At 42.2% G+C, this 21,532-nt stretch overlaps 1 protein-coding gene across 3 annotated transcripts in view; it reads left to right on the top strand.

Annotated features, from left to right (window-relative positions):
* Dym (dymeclin) overlaps positions 1 to 21,532 on the top strand; it is a 288,571-nt gene that overhangs the window by 15,164 nt on the left and 251,875 nt on the right. For all 3 annotated transcript variants that reach the window (XM_085676420.2, XM_048419152.3, XM_048419153.3), the window contains exon 2: positions 15,854 to 16,044. In XM_085676420.2, coding sequence (XP_085532546.1) covers positions 15,905 to 16,044 — 140 coding nt within the window. In that variant the 5' untranslated portion in view covers positions 15,854 to 15,904. The remainder of the gene's footprint in view (positions 1 to 15,853; positions 16,045 to 21,532) is intronic.

The following is a 21,532-nucleotide window of genomic DNA, read 5'->3' as shown; positions in this document are numbered from 1 at the left end:
CTTGATCAAACCTGATTATTCTTAACTCAGAATGAATCCACAGCCTCTTATTTCCACTTCTCCAAAGTAACATACCTTTTGACTTCAATTTTGAAGTCAAGGTATTTTCAAAATATCTATCTTAGGTTAGTTCAGCAGCATTTATAAACAAATATGTTTTAGCAGCTGTTGTTCCTTCCTCAGCATTTAAACAATTCAAAGAGAACATAATAACATTTAGTATCCAGACTCTCTGTGTATTTTTCATCTTTATGTGGTTTTATTTTACCCTCTATTTTTTTATTTTTAATTTTTGGCTTTTTAAAAAATTTATTTATTTATTTATTATGTATACAATGTTCTGTCTGTGTGTATGCCTGCAGGCCAGAAGAGTGCACCAGACTCCATTACAAATGGTTGTGAGCCACCATGTGGTTGCTGGGAATTGAACTCAGGACCTTTGGAAGAGCAGGCAGTGCACTTAACCTCTGAGCCATCTCTCCAGCCCCCTAATTTTTGGCTTTTTGAGACAGAATTTCTCTGTGTATCTTTGTCCTGGAATTTACTCTGTATACCAGGCTGTCCTTGAACTCACAGAGATCTGTCTGCCTCTGCCTCCCAAGTGTTGGGATTAAAGGTGTGTACCACCACACCTTGAACTCACAGAGGTCTGCCTGCTTCTGCCTCCTGAGTGTTGGGATTAAAGACGTGTGCCACCACTGTCCGGCAAGATAATTTAAGATGCAATTTATATCTTTTTTTTGTATGTTTGTATGTGTGGGCACACATGCCACTATGCAAGTCTTGATGTCAGAGGACAGCATGGGGAGAGTTGGTTCTCTCTTTGCATGTGTGAGACCTGGGGACCAAGCTTGGGTCGTCAGGCTTGGTGGAGTTGCCTTTACTAGGTCCCATGTTTCTGATCCCTAGTCCCATTCTTTAAAAGTAACCACTTTGGGACTATTGTTTCTTATAGACAAGTCTGAGTCTCATGGAAGAACTGGCATGTTTGTGTGTATTGATAAGATCCTACTCCTGTTTGACTTTACTCCCTCTTTGTTGTTTTGCTTGAGTTAATTAGGATATTTCTTAGATTTATTGATGTGAAGGTATACCATGACCAAGGCAGTTCTTATAAAAGAAAACATTTATTGTGGGTTCGCTTAGTTTCAGAGGTTAGTCCATTATTACCATGGTGGGGAGCATGGTAGTGATCGGCAGATGTGATGCTGGAGAAGTAGCTGAGAGTTTACATCCATATCCCTAGGTAGAGAGAGAGAAAGAGACAGAGACAGACGGATACTGGGCTTGGCAAGAGTTTTGAAACCTCAAAGTCCACCCCCCAGTGACACTCATCCTCTAATAAGGCCACACCTCCTAATCCTTCTAATCCTTTCAAATATGCTACTCTTTGATAACTAAACATTCAAATATATGAACCTATATATTTGACTATAACAATTATAGTACTGTTTAAAAGTAAGTCCAGAGTTCAGAGTCTTTTCAGAGACTCAAAGAATTGTTTTAACTGTAATTCCCTGTAAAATAAAAATAAAAAATCAGATCACATACTTCCAAAATACAATGGTACATAATATGCATTACCATTCCTAAAGGAGTGAAAGGAAGCATGTGAGGAAATACTGACAATTGCAAAACCAGAAACCAGCATGGCAAACTCCCAAACTGCATCTTCATGTCTGATGCCAAAATGTTCTTCAGATCTCCCAGGCCTTTCAGCTTTGTTGACTGCAACACACTTCTGTTTCTTTGACTGGTCCTATTCCCTGTTAGCAGCTCTCTTTGGTAGGTATCTCACGGTCTGGCATCTCTAACATCTTAGGGTCTAAAACAATCTGAGTTTTACACTCAGAGCTTCACTCAGTGGTCCCTCTAGGCATCCAACCAGGGACACCCCTGACTTGCCTGGTCTTTGACTTTCCTTAGCCTTTGAGGGAGAGTCTGCAACCTCCTCTTCCTCTTCCTCCTCCTCCTCCTCCTCCTCCTCCTTCTTTTTTAAAAGGTTTATTTGGTGGTTGTGAGCCACCGTGTGGTTGCTGGGAATTGAACTCAGGACCTCTGGAAGAGCAGTCAATGCTCTTAACCACTGAGCCACCTCTCCAGCCCCCTGCAACTTCCTTCTTTTATCTTGACTCTAAAGCAGTGGTTTGCAATCTGTGCAGATAGGTTTCATTATAGATCAGAGAAAGAGTGGTTACTAATAACCACAGAACAGAGTCACTGCTGGGCTACCTTGAAAGCTCTACCAAAGCCATTAATCAAAAATATTCAGTTTAGCTTCAGGCAGGTTTTTAGAAAAAGGGCAAAAGGCAGCCCCATTCATTGCCAAAGTATCACAAAAAATGGTCTCTAGAGTACTTACTAATACTCTTTCCCCTGAAACTTCTTGAGCTGGGTCCCCACAGTTCAGATTGCTCTTGGCACTGTCTTCTGTGCTCCTACTAGGTTGGCTGCTAAGCCCTGCTTAAAGCTTCCAGCTGCTTTTCTGGTTCAAAGCCCCAAAATCTTTTCTATTCCTCCAATAAACAGCATGGCCAGGCCTGCCACAGCAGTACCCCAGTCCCTGGTTCTGACTTCTGTCTTAGTCACTCTTCTGCTGCTGTAAGGAGACATCATGACCAAGATAACCCTTATAAAAGAAAGCATTTAACTGTGGACTTGCCTACACTTTCAGAGGTTAGTCCATTATCATCACAGTGTGTTGGCTTGTAGGCAGACATGGTGCAAGAGTAGTAGCCGAGTTCTACATCTTCATCTGTAGGCAGAGAAAGAGACTCGGACAGACAGATTGGGCCTGGCGTGGGCTTTTGAAATCTCAAAGCCCACTCCCAGTGACACATGTCCTCTTACAAGGCCACACCTCTAATTCTTTCAAACAACACCACTCTCCAGTGGCTGAGCAGTCAAATATATGAGCCAATGGGGCTGTTCTTACTCCAACCACCACAGAATTTCTTCACATTTTTACACATTTAAGATCCAGCTTCTTTTCAAAGTGTTTTATTGTGTGCTGATCCTACAGTGTAATTTATGCCCAAGTGAAGACAGGGATAAAGCATTTGTGTAAACTATTTAGGTTATTGTTCTAACAACAGCATGATGGGCATTGCATCCATAGAACTTGTCAGCGGCGTTAGTTCATCTGCGAGATGGGTGTTTTTAGAATGTGGATAGAAAGCCCTTCCTTTGGGAAGCTGACCTGTTGCAAGGCAAATGCTAATTATAGGAAAACCTTAGATGTCGGAGAATGTAATGTCCCTTCGTCCTCTGCTCTGCCTCACCACTAGGTTCTCGTTTTGCATGGACATGAATCCCAGCATTGGTGTTCATCTTTTCTCATCTTAGATTTGTGCTTCCTCTGTAGTGAGCAGGGAAGAAGCCCAGTTTCCTAGCTTCCTTTTGGGTATCGTGTTGGAGTAGGCAAGTAGAATGGGAAAGCAAGAAGAAGCACCGAGTATAGCTCCCTTTATGAGATTTTCCAGAACTCAGATTGGCATGAGTATGTGTTAGGGGCTTAATTCTCCCCATCTGGAGGTACAGGAATGCTTGTATGTAGGGCCAAGTGAGCCAGAAAGGCTGCCTTGTGTTGCTATCACAGTGATTGGTGTTCAAATGTCATGACACCAGGCTAAAGAAGGTCCTTGTGTGGCAGTGTGATCCTTGGAGGGAGTCTGTCCGCTGTCCTTGCCTTTGAGCCTAGACACCTGCTGAGGGCAGGGAGAGACTTTCTCCTGCCACTCCCATCTCCTGCCCCTTGCCTCAGGAGTTTTGGATGATGATCCTGCTATCATACACCCACCTGCATCCAGTGACGTAAGAGTCTCTGCCTGTGATGCTCTGTCAACTTCTTAGAGCCCTCACACTGTTAGCAGTTTGTAAGCCTTTACTACTCTGATGGGTAAAAACGGTGCTTTAAAACATTTAATTTTTAGATTTCTCCTTTAAATTTTTACTTATGATTTATCTGTCTGTGAAAATATATGCTACGTGTGTGTCTGCAGCAGCCTGGAAAAAGAGTATTGCATTCCTGAGAGCTAGAGTTAGCAAGCGGTTGTGAGCCTTCAAACATGGGTGCTGGGAACCAAACTCAGGTCCTCTGGAGTCATCTCTCCAGCCCCTTTGTTGATTTAAATAATTTATTTTACTCTTAATTTAGGCTGGAGGTCTTTTTCTGTGTTTAACTTGGACCATGGCTATTTCAGCAAGCATCTTTTGAGTACTTTCTTTTAGCAGTGTGCTGGAGGTTAATTAGGGATAAGGAAAAAGGCTTGACTCTTGACTCTCAGGAGTAATCCACCTAGGGAGACGCATTTTATATAATGTAGAATATGTCATTTCAGGATCCTTTTTACATAATGGAAACTTGTGGGGAGGGACGAGGAGGTGACGGGAAAGCAGTGTGGGAGGAGATGGAATCAGTTTCGTGTGTGTTGAGGCGGTCTTTTCTCCATGCATGAAAGTCGCTCCTTTGAAAGGCTGAAAGCTGTGAGCATCAGGAACAGTGTGCTTCTCGTTCAGGCATAGTTTATGTGTTAACACATAGGCAGAACACTCATATACATTTAAAAAAGAAAACATAAAATCTTAAGGATTTTAGGAATATTGATAGACGTGGCCTCCTGATCAGAGTTTGGGGCTAGAAGGAGAGATTTGAGAATATTCGTCGTATGGAAATCATTAGTGAAACCGGAAGATGGAATCAGTTACTGTTAGACTTTTAGAAAGAAGGGCTGGAACCTTCTGAAGTCTTCTGGTGCACAGAGGGGAAGGCTCTGGGTCTCTGCTGGTGATTGGATGGTGGGGCTTTTCAAGCTCCGTCTTCATCTGTTTCTCATCAGTAAAGGCTTGGGGTGTTCCAGTTAAAATGGAAGCAAGTGATCACGTTTATGTGTGCATCCGTGAGTGTGTGTTTGTGCATGTGTTAGGAATTCTTGGCATGAGTCATGGCAGAAGAGATGCCAGTGGAACTCAGTTGTTAGCTTTGCATTCACGAGAGTAGGGAGCAGATGGAACTCTGCAAGGCAGACAGAGCACTGCTCTCACTTCTTTCCATGGCCTGCTTCTCTCTGTCACTCCAGTCAAGGTGGGATGACAGGGACAGCCAGTGACACCTTGCTGCTGCTTCTTGGACAGGGGCGGCTGTCCAAGGATGTGCTAACCAAGCTTTGTTAGTTGTCCCTGGGCTCTGACCTTTTTGCCCCAGGACTGGGGTCACAGTCTCCAGACTTCCATGGTGACCATTAGTGCTCAGGGACTACATTTCTCTTTTTAACCCACCCCCAGTTTTCTATTCTTATGGAGATTCTTTTAGACCTCTTGTCCCCTCTGACACAGCATGGCTGTGTCATCACTGAAGAAGAAGGAACCATTTATTATAGCATTTCTTGAGAGAGGGAAGGGAGGAGGCCCCGCATTTCGTGCTTGGTGGGCCACCTTATTTTTCTCTGTGTTCTGGCCCCTCCCTCCTAATTAATGTGCAAACTTTATTCATACTGCAAACCAAATGGGTCTGAGCAGTTATTTTTATACTTACCTTGTGATGTAACCTAACTGTTTTGAAAATAACGTTTAACTGGATGCTAGTGGTACATGCCTCTAATCCCAATACTCAGGAGACAGAGGTTGGCAAATCTCTGTGAGTTCGATGCCACCCTAGCCTACAGAGCTAGTGCCAGGACAGTCTACAAAACTACTCAGAGAAACCCTGTCTTGAAAAACTACAAAAAAAAGAAAGAAAAAGAAAAAAAAAAGAAAAAAGAAAATGTTTATTTTTTTAAGTCAGTATAAAATAGTGGGTGTGGGTGTAGTCTCATTCATAGTAGGAGGCATACAAATTAAAAACATACTGAAAAACTTTTTTTTAACCTATTAGTAAGAATTAAGTAGTTTAAACAGTTGTGACTGGAGTGGGAATCTAAAGCATTGCTGATGTGAATGTTAGTTGGTACAACTGTGAGATACAAACGGTTCCAATATCAAAATCTGTAAACTCCCTAAATGTCCATCAGCAAACGTGCTCTTCAGTTAGCATTGCTTTATTGGGCCGTTTGAAAAGGGATGAAGTGCTTCATGTAGAGACAGAAAATGACTTTCAATGCTACCGATAATTTCTGTGCCCAACAAAGTAAAGAGGCTTATATCACAGGCCACGGACAGTGTAAACAGGGCGAGTACACAACTCTTAGAATGGAAAACATTTAGTTGGGACTGGCTTACAGTTTCAGAGGTTCAGTCCATTATTGTCATGGCAGGAAGTGTGGCGGGGCACAAGCAGACATGGTGCTGGAGAGGTCGCTGATAGTTCTACATCTGACTACACAGACACCAGGAAGAAAGAGACACTGGCTTAAGCTTTGGAACCCCAAAGCCCACCTCCAGCGACACACTTCCTCCAACAAGGCCACACCTACTCCAACAAGGCCACACCTCCTAATCCCTACCTAGTAGCAGAGTCCCCAGAACCAAGTATTCAAATATATGAGTTTATGGGGGCTGTTCTTACTCAAATCACCACAGTTTGCTTTTTCAAAAACCTTCAGTGAGACTTAGTCTGAGGTCACAAATAATTGGACAAGTAGAAGATTTTAAGCCAGTATTGTAGCAGTCTGTCCTGCTAGCACTTGGGAGCTAGGAGGATTGTGAGTTCAAGGTCAGGATAGGCTATTGTAAAAGACTTTCAAAAAGAGGAGGCAGAACTTGGTTTAAAAAAAAAAAAAGGCTATGGCACCACCCTCCGGTCGGTGGGAAAAGACAAGGGCTATTCTCCACAGTATTGATGGCTAATGGCTTAAATGGAGAGTTCTAATACATACTTTGGGAGACCCGGGTGCATATTTTACTGTTAGGAGAGGATCGTTTAGTTTTTAATTAGCAGAGATCATGCCGCAGATGAACACTGGTTAGTGTGCCGCTGTTGTGGGAGCTCCTTCAGATTTGAGTGAGATTTGAGTGGGTTAAATCATCTGTGGACACCAGTGGAATTGGCAGAGCATCCTCAGATACTGAGTGGCATGTAAGATCCTAATATCTGGTTGTGTGATTATGCAGACGCTGCCAAAGGAAGTGAATTGCTGTGTAAACTGAGCTTAGCTGGTCTGTAAGAAGTGAAGAAGTGCCTGTGAGTCTGATTTGTTGGAAGCTTTCTGACAATTGCAGATTAGGTTCTTTCTTTTAAACATTTATTCTTACATTCATATGTATGTGTGTTTAGCCTACATGTATGTATGTATCTCATGCATGCTTGGTGCCCATAGAACCAGAAGAGGACATCAGATCCCTTGGAACTAGAGTTAAACCACCACATAGGTGCTGGGACCCAAACCCAGATCCATTGCAAGAGCAGCAAGTGTTTTTAACCACTGAAGCATCTCTCCAGCCCTGGAAGGATAGATTTCTGAATTTGGGTGTTTTGGTTCTTCTTTTTACATTTTTTATCGATATTTATTGAGCTCTACATTTTTCTCTGCTCCCCTCCCTGCCTCTCCCCTCCCCCCTCTAACCCTCCCCCAAGGTCCCCATGCTCAGGAAATCTTGTCTTTTTCTACTTTCTACTTCTCATATAGATTAGATCTATGTAAGTCTCTCTTAGTGTCCTCATTGTTATCTAAGTTCTCTGGGATTGTGGTTTGTAGGCTGGTTTTCTTTGCTTTGTGTTTAAAAACCACCTATGAGTGAGTACATATGATAATTGTCTTTCTGTGTCTGGGTTACCTCACTCAAAATAATGTTTTCTAGCTCTATCCATTTTCCTGCAAAATTCAAGCTGTCGTTATTTTTTTTTCTGCTGTGTAGTACTCCATTGTGTAAATGTACCACATTTTCCTTATCCATTCTTCGGTTGAGGGGCATTTAGATTGTTTCCAGGTTCTGGCTATGACAAACAAAGCTGATATGAACATAGTTGAGCACATGTCCTTGTGGCACGATTGAGCATCCTTTGGATTTATACCCAAAAGTGGTATTTCTGGGTCTTGAGGAAGGTTGTTTCCTAATTTTCTGAGAAATCACCACACAGACATCCAAAGGGGTTGTACCAGCTTGCATTCCCACCAGCAATACAGAAGTATTCTTTTTAACCCACATCCTATCCAGCATAAGTTGTCATCAGTGTTTTTGATCTTGGCCATTCTTACAGGTGTAAGATGGAATCTCAGACTTGTTTTGATTTGCATTCCTCTGATGACTAAGGATGTTGAACATTTCCTTAAGTGTCTTTCAGCCATTTTAGATTCCTCTATTGAAAGTTCTGTTTAGGTCTGTACTCCATTTTTTTAAATTGGATTATGTGATCTTTTGGTGTCCAATTTCTTGAGTTCTTTGTATATTTTGGAGATCAGACCTCTGTCTGATGTGGGGTTAGTGAAGATCTTTTCCCATTCTGTAGGCTGTTGTTTTGTCTTGTTGACCATGTCCTTTGCTTTACAGAAGCTTTTCAGTTTCAAGAGGTCCCATTTATTAATTGTTTGTCTCAGTGTCTGTGCTGCTGGGGTTATATTTAGGAAGTGGTCTCCTGTGCCAATGGGTTCAAGTGTACTTCCCACTTTCTCTTCTATAAGGTTCAGTGTGTCTGGCTTTATGTTGAGGTCTTTGATCCATTTGAACTTGAGTTTTGTGCATGGTGATAGATATGGGTCTATTTTCATTCTTCTTTTTTTTTAAAATACATTTATTTTATTATGTATACAATATTCTGTGTGTATGCCTGCAGGCCAGAAGAGGGCACAAGACCCCATTACAGATGGTTGTGAGCCACCATGTTGTTGCCGAGAATTGAACTCAGGACCTTTGGAAGAGCAGGCAATGCTCTTAACCTCTGAGCTATCTCTCCAGCCCCTATTTTCATTCTTCTACATGTTGATATCCAGTTATGCCATCACCACTTGTTAAATATGCTTTCTTTTTCCATTTGATATTTTTTGCTTCTTTATCAAAGATCAGGTGTTCAAAGATATGTGGATTGATATCCGGGTCTTCAATTTGGTTCCATTGGTCCTCCTGTCTGTTCTTATGCCAATACCAGGCTGTTTTCAGTACTGTAGCTCTGTAGTAGAGTTTGACGTCAGGGATTGTGATGCTTTCAGAAGTCTTTTATTGTATAGGATTGTTTTGGCTATACTGGGTTTTTTGCTTTTCCATATGAAGTTGAGTATTGTTCTTTTGAGATCTTTAAAGAATTTTGCTGGGCATCGGTTCTTCTTATGAGTCTTTTATCTTGAGGTAATTCTAGACTAATAAATACTTTTTAAACACAGTAGAAGAAAGTCCTGTGTGCTTCTCACCTTTCCCCTAGATTCTCCCTGTGTTAATGTTACTGTAGGATTGGCTGGGCACAGTGGTGCACACCATTGTTCTCAGAGCTCGGGAGGCAGAGGCAGAGGCAGAGGCAGAGGCAGGGAATCTCTGGTCTACAGCAAGTTACAGAACAGCCCCATTTCAAGAAACCCTGTCTCACAAATTCAGACACACTCACTCACACACACACACACACACACACACACACACCCCACACATATAAACATGTATGTTTGTACGTATATGTGTAACTTTAGTATGTTTTTGTTACCCTATTCTCAGATAGGAATTGTGAGTGGTGTGGAGAAACTCTTCCCAGGAATTTGGCAATTCTTGGTCCCTTTTGTGTCCTCAGGGGCTAGCCTCAGACTCAGAGATTTTTCGGCTCTAACCCTAACCCCTGAGGATTCAGTGCCCTTTACTCTAGTTCAAGCCAGAGACTTACTGGAACGTTGTCGCTCTGAGTTTTAAGCATCAGTAGCCTTGGTTCTTGGCAGCTATTATAATCCTTGACCTCTAACAGCTTTGAGTGGCAGCAGTAGCCAGAACCGCAGGTGGCACTGGCTAATTTTAGGGTTCCCAAGATCTCTGCCCTGTCGCTGCAGCTCTTACAGCTCGCGGGCTCTTCAGTCTGTGAGACAGTGGTACATCTTACAGGCCTAAGGTAGCTCAGGCCCTTGACCCTGCAGGTTTGGCAGCCGTATGAAACCCCTCCACAGATTTGGGCATATAATCTCTTGGCTTCAACTCTTCGCCGCCTCTCTGCTCCCTGTTTTGCCCCAGCTGCTCTCTGGACTTCTAGGCCGCCTCTCTTGTTACTGCTACAAAAGTTGCTGCCACTGCTCTGCTGCTGTTTCTCCTCTCTTTGTGTTACCAGCTTAGCCATGTCTCTAGTAGGACGAAGGCCGGAAGTAAGCAGAAATGGCCACTTGAAAGCTTGATGTGGTGGTGCAACCCGAAATCCTAGCACATGGGACATAGAAGTAGGAAGACCATCTTTGACTACGTAACAAGTTTAAGACCCGCCAGAACTACATAAGATATTGTCTTTAAAATGCAGACACCAGGGGGATGGAGAAATGGCTCAGCCTTTAAACTCCAGTTTCAGGGGATCCAACACCATCTTCTGGCTCCTGTGGGCACTACATGCATGTAGTGCACAGATATACATGCAGGCAAAATACCTATACACATGAAACAAATAGCATCTTTAAAAAAATCCACATTGGAGCAACAAAAACCCAAAATAAAAGGACCCTACACATACACACATGCGCACACACACACGAACGTGCAAAAAAATCACATGAAGCCAGGTATGGTATTCTACACCTATTATTTCCATGTTTGTGAGGCTCAGGTAGGAATGTAGGGTGAAGCTAACTTGAACTACATAGTGCTTCTAGGTCAAACTCTTTATAGTAGTCGTAAAGATTTATTTTTTATGTATGAGTGTTTTACATGTAGCATGTATGTATTTATGTGTACCATGCATGTGTACCACATGTGTGCCTGGTGCCTGAGGAGGCCAGAGGAGGGGGTTGGATCCCCAGAAATTGAACTTAGGTATGATTGCGAGCCACCATGTGGATGCTGGGAGTTGAACCCATGACCTCTGCAAGAGCAGCAAATACTCTAAAGCACTGAGCTAGCTTTCACAGCTCCGGACAAGCCTGCAATTGAACCCAGTGTTTCGATGACAGGAAGCAACACAGGATGGTATCTGGGTTTTTTGTTTGTTTGTTTGTTTGTTTATCAAGAGGATGGTATCTCTTGGCTCGAAATTAAGCTCAACAGCCTACTTATACAGCCAGGAAAGAGGCCAAGGCCAAGGTGTTTGCCCCAGTCTAGCAGATCTTGACACAAGTGAAGGACTATGCAGCAGTCCTCATGGCTCCAAAGAGAAGCTGGGCTCTCTTCTCTGTCTCTGTCAAAACCAGAGACATACTGCCACAGTATAGTAGGCCATAGGCTGTTGTAAGGTGTTTGTAGGTTGTAAGTTGTTTTTTTTCATTGTGTGTGTGTTTAGTTCTTTGACATTTGATCACATATAACAAACAACAAGACACAGAAAAAAATTTAAAAATAATTTATTTATTTTTATTTTATGTGCACTGGTATTTTGCCTATTTGTATGTCTCTGTGAGGATGCCAGATCCCCTGGAACTGGAGTTACAGGCATTTGTGAGCTGCCATGTGAGAACTCAGAATTAAACCTGGTGCTCTTAACAGCTGAGTAATCTCTCCAGCCCCCATTTAATTCCTAAAAATGAATTGTTTTCCATTAGTATTGTTTTATCTTTTTGGGCATGGGGATGGGGAGATGATACAGGGTCTTAGCATGTGCTCCAGCCCAGCTACTGGCCTTCCTCCTGCCTGAGGCTTCCAAGTGCTGGTGTGTGTGTGTGTGTCTGTGTGTCTGTGTGTCTGTGTGTCTGTGTGTCTGTGTGTCTGTGTTTCTTTGTCTTTTTCAGACTTCCATGTAATACTAGCAAAACTCTGCCACAAGCTGCTTCCCCAGGCCTGTTACTTTATTTAGTGTTATATCTGTATGTAACTTTTTACTAATTTGATAAGGTTTTTTGAGTTGTGTCTGCAACTTTTTACTTGTTTGTTAACATTTTTACTGAGTTTCAAATGCAGAAAAGTAGAACATCACAATAAACACCACGTGTTCTCTTTGTCTGTGTCCTGCACCAGTTAAAATGACACCCTACCCCCCCCCCCCCATTTGAAAGCTATTTGTAATTGTAATGACTTTTTACCCCAGAAGGTAGAGCCACATCTGAGAAGTAATTCACAATCTGAACGTAATTTTCCATTGGGTCGTGGTCTTTTATCATCTATCCAAGTCAGTCTTTCCTATTATTTGTATAAGGTGGGTTTTGTTTTGTTTTTTTCTCTACTTCTTTCTTTCTTTCCCTAAATTTGTGTTCAAAGTTCACTCAAGGCATTTGGTGTCTATATCCCCTTTGTCTCCTTTAGCTTAAAACAGCTCTCTGGTGTACATTTACTTTCTGTGGTAGTATTTGGATAGTCTTTATGACCAACTGCCTATATTGTGTATTTGTCTCTTGGGCTCTGACTTACTTATCTTATTGATTGGAACACTCAATTATTTGTATTTTTGTTTGTTTGTTGTTTTTTCAAGACAGGTTTTTCTATGTAGCATTTGCTATCTTGGAACTTGCTCTATAGACCAGACTGGCGTTGAACTCAGAGATCCATCTGCCTCTGCCTCTCAAGTGCTGGGACTAAGGCATTTGTATTCCTTTATATTTCTTAAAGTGTGTTTATCATATAGAATGTACCATCCATGCTGACAAATATTCCACAGACCTTGAAAAGAGTGTGTATTCTTCCCTTGTTGACTGACAGATGTTAGCAGCATACAGTGGTTTGGTTAGCCTCTTTATAGTGGGCTCCCTCCTCCTGTCTCAAGTTTATGTCAAGTGGACGAGTGGACAAAAACTAACCAGCAGAGCCAGGAAAGTGGGTCCAGCCAAAATGTGCACTAATGGATGAGTGGGTGAAAAAATGCACATATTCACAGTGTAATTTTATTGAGCTGCAAAGAAAGGGGGAACTCATGACATCTGTAGGAAAACAGATGAATCTGGAAATCGTGCTAAAGGAGATGAACCAACTCCTATGCAGAACCTAGATGAAAACTGTTGGGGACGTAGGTTATGGAACTGGAAGTAGGACTATGAGGGGAGAAAGGGAGGATGTAAAGGGAGGAAGGAATCTTAAGGGAGAGAAGGGAAGGGAGGCCAATTGAGAGCCAGGAGAATGGCTCAGGGAGTAAATGCATCGCTGATGGACCTAACAACCTTAGTTCAAGCCCTGGGACCCACACAGAAGGTGAGAACCAGCTCCTGCAGCTTCCTCTGGCCCTCATGAAAGTCATGGTATGTGTGTGCACATGCACACGCATGCACACACACACACACACACAAATAAAAGTAAATGTAATCTTAAATTTAAAAAATATTACAAAAGTTCAACTTATATTTTATTAATAACCAACACTTTCTTCTGTCTTTCCTCATCCATGACAACAGAGAAAGCAAGGATGGAATCTGAAAGTGTGCTGTTATAGCCTGACACACACACACGCACATACACATGCACACACATGCACGCACGCACACACACACACGCACACACGCACACACACACATCAAACCCACTTTCAGCAGAGCACAAGATACAAAATTAACTCACAAAAATTATTAGCCTTCTTATATTACAAATGAACAATAGACTGAGAATAAATCAGGGAAAAATATCTTTCACAGTAGCATAAATTAGTCAATAAAATGTTTTGAGATAACTCTAACAAAGTGAAAGACTTGTATAATAAAAACATGAAGAGGGCTGGAGAGATGGTTCAGAGGTTAAGAGCACTGGCTGCTCTTCCAGAGGTCCTGAGTTCAATTCCCAGTAACCACATGGTGGCTCACAACCATCCATGATGGAATCCGATACTCTCTTGTGTCTTAAAGGTGTACATGCAGATAAAGCACTCATATACATAACATAAATAAATAAATCTTTAAAAACATTAAGACAATGAGATATCAAAAGATGGAAAGATCCCCCATGCTCATGGATGAGTAAGATTAATACAATGAAAACAACCATCCCACCAAAAGCAATCTAAAAATTCGGTGCAATTTCCATGAAAATTCCAATACAGCTCTTCAAAGAAATTGAAAGAATAATTTTCAGTTTCATATGGAAACACAAAAACCCAGAATAGCTACAAACACTTCTAAATAATAAAAGAACTGTTTGGGATATCACTGTTCCTGATTTCAAGTTGTATTACAGAGATAGTGTGATGAAAACAGCATAGTATTGACTGTTGATGAGTGGAATTAAATTGAAGATCCAGACACCTGATTTTTGACAAAGAAGCCAAAAATACACTTTGGAAAAAAGACAGCATCTTCAACAAAGGTGCTGGTCAAGCTGAATGACTGGATGTAGAAGAATGCAAACATCCACATTCATCACTCTGCACGAAATTTAACTCCAAATGATTAAGGACCACAACTGAAGCCCAGATGTCCTGAATCCGATAGAAGAGACTGTTGCCTGGGTTGTTGTCAGACAAACTGATGGCAGGGCCCATCAGCTGAAGACAACACTTAAAATACGTCTGTCACTCAACATGGGAAAGTAAAGCTGGTGGCTGACTGGAGCGTCCCCCTGCTGACCAGTGTTCAGGGAACTGGCAGGTACTCTGCATGCCGCCAAAGGTGAAAGGTAACCACCAACCCTGCTACACACCCTGCTGTCCACAGTGGGAGTAACCAACACTCTGACTGGATTTAAGACCCACTCCATGAGATGGAGCTCATGATGGAGCTAATGATGTTCAGAGACGAGATATGCCGTGGGTCTAGGGCTTTTAGTGTCTTTTATGTATAAAATCATATTAAGTAAAGATACATTTGACTCTGTCCTTTCCTATTTGTAGTCCCTTGATCTTCAGTTGTCTTGTTACTCTCGAGTCTCCACATACTGTATTGAATAGATGTGGAGGGAGTGGACAGCCTTGCCTTGTTCCTGATTTTAGTGAAAATACTTTTAAGTTTCTCGTCATTTAGGTTGATGTTGGCTGTGGGCTTGCTGTATATTGCCTTTATTGTGTTGAGGTATGTCCCTTGTCTGTAGTCTTTCCAGGACCTTTATCACGAAGGGACATATTTATCTTTTTTTTTAAGGTTTAGTTTATTTTTTCACTCAAGCGCATGTGTGCATCTTTGTAATGGGATTTTTGTATGCATATGCGTGTGGGCAGATTTCCGCAGAGACTGAAAAAGAATGGGTTCTCTTGGAGCTGCAGTTCCTATCTTACCTGGGTGCTGAGATCTGAACTCCAGTGCTTAAGAGAGAGCAGCAGGTGCTTGTAACTACAGAGCCGTCTCTCCAGCCCAGCACTACGTGAGATAAGCATGGGTGGGCAATTTGTGTTTGTACTGACTCTGGTAGACTACAGTCCCATTTCTTCCCTTGGGATTTTGTGTCTGAGGTCCAGCGTATTTGCAGATTGTAGTAGGGAGGCCACTTGTTGGTTCCTGGCTGCTCATCAGCTCAGCCCCGAAATAATCACACAGAAACTCTATTATTTAAAACACTGCTTGGCCCATTAGTTCTAGCTTCTTAGTGACTAACACTTATATCTTAATTTAACCCATTTCTAGTAATCTGTGTATCACCACGTGGTTGTGGCTTGCCAGGTAAAGTTCCGACGTCTGGGTCTGGTGGGGCTACATGGCTTCTCTCTGACTCTGCCCTTCTCTCTCCCAGCATTCTGTTTAGTTTTCCTCACCTAGCTCTGTTCCTCTATAGCTCTGCTATAGGCTCAAAGCAGTTCCTTTATTAACCGATGATATTCACAGCATACAGAGGGGAGTCCCACATCAGCAGATGAAGAGAGCTGTGTGTGCCTTTAGAGGAGGTGCAGGCTTATGTATCTGTCTAGGTCAGTGTTATCAAAGTGTGGTGTTTATTTTGAACAGTTTGAATATTTTTCCCATTTTTTTAATAGGTTGTCTCGTGGACATGCCCATGTGAGGACGAGTTGTCTGTCGCACAGAAGATGGGATCGAACAGCAGCAGTATCAGTGACCTTCCTAAAAATGAGTACTTAAAAAAGCTATCAGGCACTGAGTCTATCTCTGAAAATGACCCCTTCTGGAATCAGCTCTTTTCGTTTTCTTTTCCTGCGCCAACCAGCAGGTAAGCCACTTCCTGGAGACTGAAAACTGTGGTAGGAGGCGGTGTGCGCCTGTGCTGTCAGCATGCTGTCTTGCAGGGTTCTTTTGTCCTCGTTATGTGCTTAGCAGAAACTATGGAAAGTAGGAAAAGCAGGATATAGTTTTTAACTGTGTCTCTGTCTCTTTATCCAGCTCATTAGCCAGCAGCATTGCTGTTGATCTTAGAGGCAGCGTGAAGCTGTTTCTACTCATCCTATTTAGTTTGAAAGAACTGTAAATACAAATGGTACCTTTAAACCATTCTCTTCCTTGCTTTCTCTTCCAGTTAAGTAAAATATGTCATGCATATGTAAGCATATAGATCATAGCTTTATTCTTTTTAGTGGCTTCAGAGTAGCCTTTAAATACGTTTAGTCAGCTTTCTATTTATGGGCATTTAGACTGTTTCTAGTGTTTTGTTACTTCATAGTACTGTGTGTATTGTTTCACACGCATATAAATTTATCTCTACTATGCGTTTCTGGAAGTGGAATTGTTGGGTCAGAATTGTGTGTGCATTTGTAATTTTAGTAAGTATTTCAGGTTGTTCCAAGGAAGCTTTACCAATTTATGCAACAAACCACAGTATCTTAGAGGCCTTGTTTTTCTCACTGTTGTCAGTTTAATACCTTTTGGACTTTAAAAAATATTTTGTTCTCTCCCTCTCTCTCTCTCTCTCTCTGCATGCACACATGTATGTAGGATTCTGTGAAGCTGTAGTTACAGTTGGTTGTGAACTATCTGACGTGATTCCTGGGAATCAGTCTCCAGAGTAGCGAGTGTCTGTAACTGTTGAGCTGTCTCTCCAGCTCCTTCCCCCTTTTATTGTGTTTTGATAATTGCTAATTTAACAAGTAAAAACAGTATCTCATGTAAACTGTTACAAAAAAAAATGATAGTTACATGGTAATGTAGAGTAACTAGAATATTGACTTCTCAAAGACTCAATAGCTAGAGGTAGAGACCATGTCTAGTCCCTGGCCTCTGTGAATGTGTAACATTATGAGGTGAAGGGCAGTGAGGGCAGCAGGTGAAATTAAGCTTGTCACTCAGTTTACCTTGAAGTGAGGGAGCTAATGTCTAGGTGAGACAGTGTGAAAACAAGGGTTCTTGAAAACGCAATCGGAATGGAGGGAAGACTAATCAGTCATGTGTGTGTCATGACAGGATGTGACCTGGACTCAGCCTGGGCCTTGCTGGTTTTAAAGGAGGGGATATTGAGTTAAAATAAAGGAGCAGCCTCTGGGAGCCAAAAGGGGTGGGGAAGGTTTTCTTGTCCTGTGAGTCTTCTCTTCGTTGCTCGCTGCCTTGGTGGTTCCCGCTCAGCGGAACTGCTGTTAGACTTGTGCACAGCTGCAGCAGAATAGGCATTTTTATTGTTTTACACCACTGTGTTTGTGTTGACTTTAAACCAACCTCCCCGTGCATTAGCCTGCATGAATAGTCTAGATATGTATAGATGGTATCTTATTTGTGATCTTCTGTGACCTGCTTCCTTTACAGAATAGTCAGAGAAGTAAGGGCCAGATACTTTCTATTCTTTCGATTGCTCAGTTACATTCTGCCTTATGAATATGCATTTTCTTTGTCTATTCATCAGCTAATAGATATTTCTGTATTGGTGGGGTTTTAAATTTTTGAGACAGGATTTTATTTTGTAGCCTTAATTATTTGATTGTTTTCTTTTTTTTAAAGCCAACTTAGACTGGCTTCAAATTCTCTTTGTAGCAGATGATGACCTTGAACTCCTGATCTTCCTGCCTCTACTTCCCAGTTGTTGGGCTTGGAGGTGTGCATAGCTGTGCCTGGTTTATCCGTCTTTTTTTTTTTTTTTTCTTAAAGATTTATTTATTTATTATGTATACAGTGTTCTGCCTGCATGTGCACTGTAAGCCAGAAGAGGGCACCAGATACCACTATAGATGATTGTGAACCACCATGTGGTTACTGGGAATTAAACTCAGGACCACTGGAAAAACAGTCAGTGCTCTTAACTTCTTGAACCTTTTCTTCAGTTTTCCCTCCCCCCTTTAAAACATTTTGAAGTAAATTAGTGAAGCAGAGGTAGTATGCTTGTTAAGTTATGTACTGCATGGGCTGTGTAGTAAGACCTTATCTCAGAGAAGACTCCCGAAACAAGACATGGGGCTGCAGATTGACTTCAGAATGGTTAAGAGTGCTTTTTGCTCATATAGGGCAACAGAGTTTAGTTTTCTGCACCCATGTCAGGCAGCTCACAGTTGCCTGTAATTCCAGTCAAAGTATCTCAAGCGCTGTTGCAATATCCTATAGTTTACTTCCTTCTGTAGAGGAAGATGTCTCTTATTGTCATTGTTGCGTGCCTATATCTTTGTGTGACACCTAGAATCCTCTTGAGACATGCCATCTCGAACACATTCTGCTCTAAGAAGTGTTTCATTGTCCAGGTTGCAGAGTTGTAAAGAAAGCAGGTTAAGGCAACTGTCCCATATCCCTGTAATTTTGTTGTTGTTGTTGTGTCTCTTGCTGACCAAACCTGTGCCTGGAATGCAGCCCCCCGCTATCCCTGTCTTGACGTTTGAACTGAGGTTTCCTCCCAGATAGATAAAGTTGGCTGCTTGAGGTTCTGATTCTTTATTACAATGTTAACATCCTATGTGCCCTTCCCATGTGCTGTATCTCAGTCTTCTCGATGTTTACTTTCACACCAAGGTTTTCCCTGACTTCCACCACTCTATTTACCGTGGCCTGCAGCTCATTTGGACTTTAAGCAAGCAGTGCTGTATCGTCGGTGAAACACAAGTTACTGATTTGCACACCCCCTGCCTGCATGCCTGTCTCCTTATCTTCCAGGGCTGTTGATATTATTAATTCCGGGAATATGTTAAAGAGTAGGGGTGAGAAGACACATCCCTGCAACACTCCTATGATTGTCTTAAACTGATCACTTAGTTCTCCACAGACTTTGACAGATGCAAAGGTATCTTTAAAGGTATTTCCTAGTATTCTTATGAGTTTTTTCTGGGTATCTGTAGAACCTCATGTTTCCCAAAGCCATGGAGTATGGAGGGTTTCATTTTCCCTTTCATCAAGGAAGTTAATGTTCAAAAATAACAAGGGCTATCTTAAAAGTAGAAACTGAAGAATGAACATAGATTGAACTTTCTGATGAACAATTTCTATATTGGAAGCAAGTCATGCTACTTTTTAAAGACAAAGGGTTTTGCTGGCCTGGAACTCTCCATCCTCCTGCTGCAGGCCCCCCCCCCCCCCCCCCCCCCCCCCCCCCGTTCGGATCGCAGGCCTGAAGCAGTGCCTGTTTGCCATGCCACTGTTGAGCTGTTCAGAGCTCGAGCTCCGCCCTCTGCCACAGCATGAGAGCTGTTCCCTGCACTGGGCACTAGGTGGTGCTGAGATAAGGCAGAACAGCAACCTCCCACACTGGCACCAAGGAACTGCCTGCTCACGTTTAAAACTTAAATACAGAGGGGAAGAAACACCTAAGCATGGAAAACCTTTAACCTGCACCTCGAGTAACGAGGGCTAACGTTGTGTCACTTTCTCCAGTTTTCTCCTTACAGTGTTTCCCTTGTCGTTGTCGTGGTCTGTCTGTCTAAGGAATAGCCGGAAATTATTTAACTAGCGTTGACCACTTCAGTAATTTCTCACTTTGCATTAGTTAAAATAGAAGTGTGATAAATTTCCTTATAAACAAGTCTTTATGCATTTCTCATTGTGTGAGTAGATGACTTCAGTTTTTCCCCCCTTTGGTTTTTTGAGACAGGGTTTTTCTGTAGCTTTGGTGCCTGTCCTGGAAGTAGCTCTTGTAGACCAGGCTGGCCTCGAACTCACGGAGTCATATAGCATTCTTAAAATTTCGTTTTGTTATACACAAAGAGCTTCCATTTCTCTTTAGCATTTTTAAGTTCTAATTACCACTTTGCTTTTTCTTTCAGGGTTTTCTTTGTATTATAAAAAATAAGAACATTCTGCTAAGAGTCTTTGCTAATGCAGACATGATCAATTTATTAGTTATTTATGAAGTCTTTCACATTTCCAAGTGCTAGGCCGATTGTCATCTGTCTTTTCAGTTAGTTCACATCTGTTATTATTCTCCTCTCTGATTGCGGAGCCCTTAGGAGGCTGTGCATGATTACAGTGAGTAGTGTAAGCACCAAATTTAACCCAGGCTTACGTAACTCCAGCGGTGACTTCTGCTGATCGTCATGTGTCATCAGCTCCTTTGGAAGCATGGACTCATCAAACTGGGCTTTAAATAACAGCCAGAGTGCCATATCAGGAAACCATGTGGTGGTCTTGGAGAAAAGAATCATGGGGCTCCATATTCACATTTCAGGGTTGTCCAGAGCTGTGGATCACACTCCCGACATCCTGTGCTTGGATGTTGTTGTGGGCAGTCCTGTCAGCAGGCAGGGCTGTCTGTCCAGTGTTTCTACCTTGCCTGAGGGGGAGTGTGCTCTCCCTGGTTAGGTTACAGTTCTTTTTAAAATTTATTTATTATGTATACAATATTCTTTTTTGCATGTATGTCTGCAGGCCAGAAGAGGACACCAGACCTCATTACAGATGGTTGTGAGCCACCGTGTGGTTGCCAGGAATTGAACTCAGGACCTTTGGAAGAGCAGGCAATGCTCTTAACCACTGAGCCATCTCTCCAGCCCCTACGTTACAGTATTTAAATGTGTTTCCTGACTTGAGAAACCAGAGAGACTGGACTTGAGTTAGCTCCTGAGGAAAGAAGCGGTGCTTGGGAAAGGGTTGTTCTCTTGGAGTCCTCATGCCTGCCTCTGCCTTTTCATTCTTCTCAGCATGTGTTACGTACCGTACTGTTTAGGGGCCAGGGCAGCTGCTAACCTGTTCTCCTGCCAGAGGTTCTGATGGCAACACAAGTCAGGCCTCGAGCTCTTTTGTTTCTGGGATGAACACAGGCAGCTTTCCCGTCATCTCATTTTCTCAGAGTGAGGAACTGCAGGAAGCTCATTGTTTACCTACTGCATCAAAACTTTTATTTCCTCCTTGCATTTATACATTTCATTTTAGGTTTTGAAAGGTGACTGAGTTTATCCAGGATTGATTACTCACTTAACCTAAGAATGCTTAAATGGGGGGGGGGAACGGCAACATGAATTGTCACAGTGTTAAAGTAAGGGGCCAAGAAAACCTTACCATGTTCCCTTGATTTCTTTCTTGTGGTGTTTAAATCTGAACTTTAAAGCCATTAATTTCTATTATTTTCCTGAGAAAATAAATGCAGTATTACTCATGGTGATGGTGGTTGCTTCTCCCCCACTACCCCCCGGTTTTCTTTCTTCTTCTTCTTTTCTTTTCCTTTTTTTTTTTTTTTTTTGGTTTTTCGAGACATGGTTTCTCTATAGCTTTGAAGCCTGTCCTGGAACTAGCTCTTGTAGATCAGACTGGCCTCAAACTCATGGAGACCTGCCTGCTTCTGCCTCCCGAGTGCTGAGATTAAA

The sequence above is a fragment of the Myodes glareolus genome, chromosome 13 (genome assembly GCF_982192425.1).
Source record: "Myodes glareolus chromosome 13, mMyoGla1.1, whole genome shotgun sequence".
NCBI lineage: Eukaryota > Metazoa > Chordata > Mammalia > Rodentia > Cricetidae > Myodes > Myodes glareolus.
Note: the sequence above shows the minus strand (reverse complement) of the source record. Positions and strands in the feature narration are given on the sequence as shown.